General features: G+C 38.2%; 1 protein-coding gene across 1 annotated transcript in view; it reads right to left on the bottom strand.

The window, feature by feature from the left end:
• Nucleotides 1-732: 732 nt before the first annotated feature.
• LOC146798978 (uncharacterized) overlaps nt 733-10,533 on the bottom strand; it is a 207,627-nt gene continuing 197,826 nt past the window's right edge. The window contains exon 5 of the mRNA XM_085626353.1: nt 733-1,534. Coding sequence (XP_085482479.1) covers nt 1,196-1,522 — 327 coding nt within the window. The 5' untranslated portion in view covers nt 1,523-1,534 and the 3' untranslated portion in view covers nt 733-1,195. The remainder of the gene's footprint in view (nt 1,535-10,533) is intronic.

The following is a 10,533-nucleotide window of genomic DNA, read 5'->3' as shown; positions in this document are numbered from 1 at the left end:
AGTGTGTGAACAAGTTGATTGAGGTTCACAAAAGGAGGTCTTAGGCTTGTACCCCACATAGCTCGTTATACTTTCCAGGAATGCATCCAAGCAAGACAAGCTTTTGCTTCAGGTAGCACAACCTGCGGCTGCCTGTCACTTCAAAAGAGGGAGTGTGGCCCCTTTTGTTTAAACGACAGTAAGGGCTCTGAAGAAATTAGGCTTCAAGTCAATTAAACTGGGCGTGGGGCGTCTCTCGAAAAAATGCGCGAGTTGCTTGGCCTTTAGTAGCTCACGACAACTTTCACTGACCAGAAGTAGCTCCTACTACAGAAAAGGTTGGAGACCCCTGCACTAAGGTGATCACTGAAGACAATGGAGATGCCAACTCACAACTACACTATGAAGTTGTTGATGGGCAGGTTAATGATGATCAGGTTTGGCACTGGTATCAGAACTGATAGTACAACAGCTGCAATGGAAGTCACATGTGCAGAGAAATCCAACACATATGAGAAAGTGAAAGTGGTGGTCCCACATATATTTGTTGTAGCACATATGTCAGCACTAATGGTGACTCAAATTAAGCACTTTTGACGATAGGACAGTTGCATTGCATTGCAATATATTTTATGTAGCACTATTGGTCAAATCAGCACCTAATTAAGCATGACTTATTGTTCCAAGGGAATGTTCAAGATGAAAGCGTCATAGCAATTTAAACATTAAAAGAGAGGTCTCACATAAGGGTGACTAAAACAGCCTTATGTTCATTGAGGCCAGAAAGCAGACCCGCTTCTAAACAGAAAGCTGTCGCTTTACAAATGTGTTGTTCAGTTTGCTATGGGGAGTAAATTTGTATTGCCTTAGAAAGAGGATGAGTAGGACAACAATGAAAACTGTTGAAATTACACCAAACAATAAAAAAAATGTAATGAACCCAGGATAGATGCAGTTCCAACAACAGTCTTAAAGTGAGCCAACAATCCAGAGCCATGGAATGCAGCATCAAACAAATCAATGCAGTGAGTCAGGTATTAAGTGCACAAAAGCAATTATATTTCTACTGCCGATTGTGCTGTTTGAAAGTCTAAACGTTTCTGCTGCAGAGGTCAAATAAATCTCTTTTTGCGCTAATATAGCAAGCAGCTTATTCGATTTCTCAAACTGCAATTCGTGTAAATTGACCTTCAACCACAGAGCAACATCAGCAGCCCTATTTGGATGAGAGTACAATGTAACTCCTGGAGTAGACCCCAGCCTGTTTTTGGATTGTGTCCTGGCTTGGTCTTGGGGGTTGGGGGGCTATAGGAGTAAGGGTGGTGCTGGTGCTAGTGGTGGTGGTCACAGGAGTAGGTGTTGTTGGCTCAGATGCGTCCGCTACCACCAGTAGGGGTTGGCCCGAGTCCTCAGAGTCAGATTGATATATTGCCTCCTGGCCAGTCCCCTCACCTTCAGTGCCAATGGGGTACTTCAGTGTCAGCTTCTTCACCCTCTGATTCACAGTGGCTCTCTGGTTGTTCCCCCTGAAGTTGATCAGCATCTCCCAAGCTTGCTTCGGAGGAAGCAGAAAGCAGACATATGCACACATCAGTTACACAGTACAGAGTGACAAATCAAAATATACATACAACCAAGATGTCCTGAATCCTTTCAATCAATCTTAATATTCTGAAGAAAAGGAATTTAATGTGATACCCAAAATATGTTAAGTCACAGATTTAAAGTCAAACTTACATTGACAATTTAAGCACTTTTTTTTAGATACCAAAAAACACTGGCCAATCGTTAGTTTGACAGACCAGACATTCCGTCACAAATGTGGCATAATTCCTGTCTGCCATATTACAAGGGCTATACTTGTAATGGTGGACGGGAGATCTGCAAACTAACATTTTGTCCCATGATACATAATGCTACATTCATATGTTTTAGATTAGTAACAGCAAAGTCCCCAGCATGGTATATAGTTCTACTCCAAGCCCTGCATTCCCAATTGTAGGAATCTTCTAATACACTTACTTTGTGGACTAAACAAACCTACCTTCAAACAAAACCTGTGTGTATATGAATGCTTAGGCCTGATTTGTGACATCGGTCTCATCATGCACTTGCTAAGGATCTGAATGTCCAAAACTACTGATGGAGCGGAAATGCTTAGCAAATTTTTAGATCTCTACAACATTTCACATCATCATCAATGGGCCCATAAACATATCACCTTTCGTACTTTATCATCCTAATTATCAAACTTTGGTCCTCCAATATATCTTTTGTTGAACTAACAGGAACTTGGAAATGTAGAGAACGTGAGGCAATTTCCTTATGAGGACATAAAATAAAGAAATGCCAAATTCCTCACCAATACACCGTTATATCAATGCACATACCTTAGATAAAATTCTTAGAGCCCCAAAACGACACACATACAATAATTTAAACATATTTTATTGGGTTTTCCTTCTTTTTCAAGATTACAGGAGCATGGATATGCATAGTAAAATTTAACAGTACAGTGTAGGTAACATCTTGCATTATATATATCTCAGACTGCGTATTGCAGGCAACATTAGTCATTACAGAATGTAGTACATAATATATGACAAGTGTCTTTGCACAGTAATATCTTGTAATTGAAGTTGCATATAAGTGGAGGCAGCAAAACAGATCTACCTAACATCTAAACTACCCCAGTCCCCCTCGCCCCCCTGTCTGCCTCAACCCCAGTAAAACACGCTCAGATACAGCCTATCCCGGTGACCATCCAGTGCCCATGGTGACGGGTATATGAGTGAGGATTGGCAGAACCCCACTTGACGCATGTCTACAGCCTAAGATCGTCCTTAAAGTGGGAGGTGATATTAAGAACTGATGGGCCACTAGCCATTTCGGACGGTGGCGAACACCAAGTATACAACTACCCAATGTCTACTCCAAAGGAGAGCCAGTTGTGGTTTTTAGGCCCTGGACCACTCACTCCCAGAACTCTGCTAATATGGGGCACGACCACTGCATGTGCGAAAGGTCAGCATTTTCCAGCCTACATCTGGGGCACCAGTGCTCAGTTTCCAGATATATACCCTGCAACCGGTGCAGAGTGAGGTAAGCCCTATGTAATATCATAGACTGTACAATAATGATTGTTCATAAGAAACATTTATCTAAAGCCTCAATTTGAATGGTCAAAACATGAAATTGCATTTCATAATCAGATTTAATAGCAATCATTTAGTACAAGTAGCCACACAATACAGCACAGATGCAATAAAACATTTGCTGGTTGCCTAGGAAGAGAGAAAAACATAAGAAAAACATAGAGACTCAGCATTTAGCTCATACAAACCAAATATGATTGAGATGGTGTCCTCTTCAATAGGGATCTGAATAAGTCAGTACTGAAGCACAGCGTGCCACAGAAAGGAGTCAGTTACCCCTTTAGCCGAAAGGTTATTCCCTGCTCAACTTTACCAGCTGGCAAAGTGCAGGTTCCAGAACAGTCAGGAAAGTTCAGTTCAGAGATTTAGCATTAGGGGAAAATCAAAGGTCATTCCAACAGCATGCCAGGCAGGGAAATGGAGAAATGACAGCCAGCTCCTCCTCCTCCTCCAAGGGGCAATTATACTTCCAAAAGGTCACGGTTTACACCAACAAAGTATCTATTCTATCACCCCATATGGTTTCCATTGGTTGTTCACAGTGGGTTGCTCATGGTGTGATCAATACCTCACTGAGAAATCCGGAAACATTAAGTAATCCTTTGCAAATTCATTAAATTCCATTTGTATTATATTTCCATCCTTTCCTCAGAAGTAAAGGAACTTCATTTTATTCACAGTCTGTCCGTTCCCAGGCGCTCTCTCTGGGTTTGCAATAGTATTGATACATTTCTGTCAAATGTGTTGCTAAATTAAAAGTGAGTCCATTGTTATGAAATACAGAAAAGAAACTTCACGAAAAGTTCTCACAGCGTCTAAGGGACTTCTTCAGCTAGATTCTGCCTTTTGAGCAGGAAAAGAAGAAAAGCATCTGAGGCCTACATGAAATTTCTCTGAATCATTACCACCCTATGATTAATACAAAACACACATTGATATAAGTATTTCGATTTTCTTAATTAATTCAATCATTATTCTTCTTTAAAGGTTATATGTTAGTTCACGTTTTTGTCATATAACGTTAGAATAAGCTGCAGGTTTACATGCTATCGATTATTGCTGAATTAAGCATTTTAATCATTTAAGGTGCTCTATTATGCAGACATTCTTTCATTCTGACACATTTTAAAAGGTATCGTCACCACACATTCTATGTTAATTAGGTATAATTTCTCAAAACACGTGATTACATGCATAGGAAAATATAATTGTTGCTCTCTCTTTTTTACTTTGTCACACTTCCATTGTTTTAAACACTCCTGCATGCTTTTACGATGCAGTACGAGACCTCACGGTGTTCAACTTAGCCAGTTTTTCATGTTTTTAGTCAAAAATATTATTGTAAATCGCTGTTGATGGTGAGAATTTATAGAGGCAACTGTCATTTAGCATTTACGCCCCATCCCTACCATACCCTCAATTATTCACCAAGGGATAGTACCTATGTTACAGAGTATTGTCTTTTGAAGAGATTTGAGCATGTCCAAAACATTTTCTTTGCACCATGGCAGTGAAAGCCTACTAAACGACTTGCCAAAGTACCTGGTTTCTAGTTTGGTAGATGGGATACTCCGGTACTAAGTTGGCAGATATCCCATCCCCACTGTATTACAAGTGCATTTTTGTCTATGGCACTTGTAATACAGCAGACAGGATAGCCATCACGTTTCCAATGAAGTATCCCATCCACATAAATGTAAATCAGATGTATTTCGTTTTTAACTGTCATGCTTGTTAGCTAGCCTAGCATTACATAAATTAGCACATATTCATTTGCAAACATGTTACTTGGTAACCTTTAGGCAGAAAATGAGTAAAGTTTTGTGAGTATTGGCACAGAAACCATTTTCAAGAAACATAGGACCTGATTCACAACGATACCATGCTTTTGAGCAATTTACAGTTTTGAGAAAGTGCATTACTTTTTGCTTATTCAAAAAATTCAAGTGTAAGTTCCTAATAAAAAAAAGTAGCAAGTCCAGCACCACACATGGCTAGCCACGTGTACTGCATCACCCATCCAGTAGAAAATAATGGAGGTAAGTAATTAAAATAAAACCCCAAAGAAAATAATGTTACATTCAATTAAATAACTTCAAATAGTGGAAAAACATAAATAAATATAACTTAATGTTAAAAAAATATAAAAATAGTGCATATTTATTATTTAATTATAAAATATTTTAGTATCCTAATTTGGGGTTCAAAATTAAAGTCATAATATTTTATTCCTAAAATACAACTATATTAACTTTATATAGATCAATTGTAAAAATTATTAATGCTACTTAAAAAAAATCTTTTGGGTGGAATTTATACTTTCATTTAAACTTCAGAGTGTCATAATTTTAACATAATTTTAATTAAGTATATTTCCATTTGCTAAAGTTGTAATTCAAAATTAGGTTAATACTGCTGTAGCATTTTGTTTATTTTGTTCTATATTTAAAATACATGTTTTAAATAAACAGGTATATTTTTACCGTATGCGTAGTCAAACTTGTTTTATAAAAATTACATTAAAAAGTGTCTGTGTGTGCATATATGTTAATTGATAGATACTTATTAAAAAAAATTATGTCCTTTGTATTTTATATTTTTGTGGGTGTGAGTAAAGTCAGCAACAGTATTAACCTTATAGCCAATTGATATGTGTTTCCCTTATCACATTTTGTTTAGTTCCTAATTCATAAAATATAACAATCTAACGTGTAACTGTATAATTTATGCATTGCACATATTTTGTGCAGTAACGTTCATTCTCCGCCCCAGGCAAGACCGAGAAGGATACATCAACATAGTGATCTTGTGTACTGACCGCATCTGGATTGACAGACCATCCAGGAAAGACACTTCATTAACTGGTGCAGACTTAACCACAACAGGATACACTGGAACAGAAATTACAGTGAGATCCAGGGCATGCCAACACATTGAGGAGTTACGTTTGCTTTGTATGTATGCATAACTAAAATGAATATAAATGTTTTTAAAAAGAGAAATTAAAGTCAGAACTTTTGCCTTTTGACATTAGAATTCAAATTGCCATTCCATCTATTGTGAAAATTATGGGCGGGTTACATTACTGTGCAGCTGGATCATTCCAGAACACAGTGGATGTTTAAGCCAACCTTTTCAGCTGTCCTCAGCCAGATGCTGGAGGATATGCTCAGATTCATCCAAACTATTTCTTACGGATAAAGCTACACTGAACAATATTAAGGCTGAGTTTGATGGATGCAGAGACATAACACGTTAATGGTGCCATAGGTGAAATTCACATTTTGTTGGTACCACTTCACGGCAAGGAGAACGTCTACCACAGTAGAAAGCCATTCCATTCTGCCAAAGTGCAGGTGGTTTGCATTGTGGGCCTTTACATCATCAGAAATTGTGCAAGAGTTCAAAGATCTACCCATGATTTGCTGCTGTTATGCAACAGCAGCATTCCACAATCAATAGCATGCCTTGCACCAAGGAAGGACTGGCTTGTTGGTAAATCTCAGACATTATGTTTATGCCATTTTAACTGTTTTAATGTGGCCAGTCAAACATCAGTTCACTAACAGTTTTTATTCCGTTTTTTAGGGGACTCAGGGTATCTAAGTAGTACCTGGCTATTGGGAGCACTGAGCAACCTAACAAACCCAGGGAATGTCTACGTTATGAGGTCCATTTGTGAACTAGGGGTCCTCTGGAATGGTCTTTGGCCTCCTTAAGCCTGGTTCAGGTGCCTATATAAGACCAGAGGTGCTTTTCTCTACTCTCCTGGCAAGGTCTGCATGATTGTGGTGCTCTGTTGTAAGCACCACAACATTACTCCGAAGACAAACATACAAATAATTCCTAATAGAAATTACCAGTGGTAATCCCATGGTGATGTTCTGGACATTCAGGTCCTTGGCAAGTGCATGACCAGACTAATGTCACAAAGCAGGCCTAGACATTCATGCAGCCACAGGTTTTGTTTGAAGATAGGTCTGTGCTGTCCATAAAGTGTATTAGTACATTCTAACAATTGTAAATGCAGGGTGTGAAGTAGAACTATATTTCGTGCAGGGGACATTATTGTTACTAAACTGAAACATATTAATGTAACATTATGTATTATGGGCCATAATTTGAGTTTGACAGATGGGATACTCCCTTGCAAAATGTTGACGATCTCCCGTTGGTGGCACGTCAGCAACATAGCAGTGATGAGGCTGAAGGCAAGGAGGAATAAACTCATTGAAAACATTGTTGCCTGATAGTTAGTGACTGTAATGAATGCGTCATTTGGTGGTCAGGGAAAAGGACATATTCTTATTGACAATGGTACTTGCTAGCCAAAAAATGTCCTTTCAGAATGTGGTTGGTTTTGTGTATTTAAATGAAATGTTCTATTGATGTGAATAATGTGTTTCAATGGAGACACGTTCTGTAGTTTAACAGTTGGGGATACCTTGTCAAAATGTTGGTATAATCAACAAATTTGAAAACAATGTTAACCTAATACTCATGATTTTATCTTTTTAATCTTTCCTAGTTAATGTCATCTGCTGAGGTACTAGCAAGTCATTGGTGGATAGATTATACTATCTCACAGATATTTGTATTGGAAAGATTTGCAGTGCAGGTATCCTGACCATTGATGGAATGGTGGTGATCTAATTTGCAGAAGACCTCATCTCAGTCATTGAATACTGCAAATGAACATGAGTTTCATCAAATTGACCTGACACGTAGTGTGTGTCCTAAAGCTTAGAACTAAAAATTCATTTTATCAGATGTATCCTATCTGTGGTAACGTGGTGCACCTTATGTCTGTGTTGGAGCATAATGTTTGTGGAGAACATGATGGCAGCCAAATGTGTTGCTGAAAACTATCATTTAGGCACCTACTTTACTTAGAGGGTCAGTTTTCCCTGTTATGTAACACTGAGTTATGATCTTCACAATAGGTGGATTCCTTACATAGCTTGCATGGGAATAATCATATTTCACTTTTCAACATGCCTCATACATTTTTTATATTGAGATTTGTCCATTTGTAATGTAAAAAGGCCTGTATTTAGATAAGTGTCTGTACACATGAACATGTTGCTTCATTGGGTTTTGGATGTCTACCACATTTTAAATACATTTTTTATAATCAACAAAAATTGTTGCTGTTTTAGATACAGATGTTAGTTTGACTATAATTGTTTGTGGTCATGAAATGTCTGTCTACCAAACGTATTAACTGTAAAGTATTTATGGGTTGTGCCAATATATATTTGGTGATACTTACAGACTTTATTTGTAATTAGTATTGATTTTATTTATATTCCAGTAGCTCCATTTGGCAACAGTTTAGACCCTGTAACATTCTCAGAAAATAAGGTAACTTTTATGTTGGATAAAAAAAACAATTAGCCAACAGTTGTTTAGAGTTCTTTTCCTGACAACAGATCATGAAGAAATGGGAAATGCGTGGTCTTCAGGTAGATATAGAGACTCGTCCAGATGCTCACATTAGGACATCACGTTTGTGTCTCGTGGTAGATCCCTTAGTATTTTCCTCAACCAGGCCAGAAGAACGACCCCTCCTAAAGGCCACTGAAGAGGTCCTTTCTTTGTAATTATTGCTTTATGTGGAGTATTTGTTTGTGTATATTAAAGTACTTTTCTGAAGTAAAGCAGTGACTAAGGAGGTAGCCTTATTGGGTACTATTATTGGGTTAACAGTATCTTGGATGAAAAAGACTTTGGCAATTGTGCCACACTATTCTGATCAAGTCATGTGCTCAAGAGGGGTATTTTGGTATCCAGTTTTGGGCTCAATATTACTCTGGCTTCACTGTTGTAGTAAACTCCTTATTGTCTGACTGTCCTAAGATCCTCCAGGAACCAGTTCTCACAACCTGAAATCTGTTTTAATTTCTATAGGTCTGTTATCTATCCAGTTAGCCCAACTTAGCAGTTCCCAACATTTATTTTCTGGGTCTTAAGTGTCAATCCTTTAATGCATGCCATTTGCCAGTACAGCATTCAATACAGGTCTTTTGATTGATATAGAGCCTAGAACCCTGACCATAAGTGTTTGTCAGAAAACACATGGTGAATTTAATCAGATTAATATATTTGGAATAACCTCACCCAAAAGGCTCACACTTGACCTGTTTGTCAAACACACTCAGTGAAACACTTGTCTAACAACACTCGGCAGTAATAAGTGCAATAAGTGAGTACCTGATTCTGGAGGATCTATCATTACATCCCTCTAGAACCCTAGACTTAAGAGTAATAATGCACAGTCTCCTGATTATGATCCCTTATTATACACCCATAACTCATGACTTTATTGAACACTTCCACAAATACATCTCTCCTAACCAAATGCATTACCCAAATAACAGCTATGAAGGAGATTTAATACTGACTGGGGAAATCCCAGTTCCAAAATGGTTTGGGATTTCGACACGTCCTAAAGACATAAAATGTTTCAACTTAGTTACCCTCCTATAAACCACAAAGGGAACATTTTAGACTTAATCTTGACACATTTTGTGGAGATTACCTGAATACCTTAATTTGAATTTGAGTAGTCTGACAATTTTCCCTTGCCATTTCATGTCCTGCTCAGAGACAGAGAGGTAAGAAGTTCTCCAGCCATATCCAAAATCTGGGTCCGTACCTCAAAACAGTTAAGTGAAGAATCCTTCATTGGGCTCGTATTGCCTAAACTGGACATGCTTGATCTGAATAGCGATATTACCTTTTATATGAACTTTATGTTGAGGCCTTGAGGACTTCGTCAATGCTGTCGCCCTAGTTAGCCTTAAAACCCTTAGAACCACCCCTAGCAAATCCTGGTTCAATGAAGAATTGCTAAAATACAAGAGAGAAAACAGATCCTTGGAAAAGATTTGGCAAAGTGAAAACTCCCCAAGAACCATGACAGATTTAAAAAAGGTTATAAAAGCCTACAAACTGCATATTTATATCCAGGAAAAAATACCAAACCCACAGAATCCCACCAGATTTCTCTTATGTATAAAAACGAACAACACAGTGCCCAGTTCCTCACTCGCAAGAGAAATGCAATGATTTCCTATCTGCTAGACCTGTCAGCCTTACGGTGGTTTTCCCTCAAACTTTTTTCCTTACTCCTAACCAGTGCCAAAGTGTGTGTGCTCTCTCCTTTAAACATGGAGAAATTTGCTTACACCCAATTGACATATTTAATTTACTTGTAAGCCTCTAGTAAAGTGGTGGTACATGTACCCAGGGCCTGTAAATTAAATGGTACTAATGGGAATGAAGTATTTATTGTGCCACCCACTAAAATAGCCTTTGAACATGTCGCAGGCCTGCCACTGCAGCTTGTGTGTGTGCAGTTTTAAACTGCCATTTCGACCAGGCTAAATAAACCTCT

Source organism: Triturus cristatus, chromosome 9, assembly GCF_964204655.1.
Source record: "Triturus cristatus chromosome 9, aTriCri1.1, whole genome shotgun sequence".
NCBI lineage: Eukaryota > Metazoa > Chordata > Amphibia > Caudata > Salamandridae > Triturus > Triturus cristatus.
Note: the sequence above shows the minus strand (reverse complement) of the source record. Positions and strands in the feature narration are given on the sequence as shown.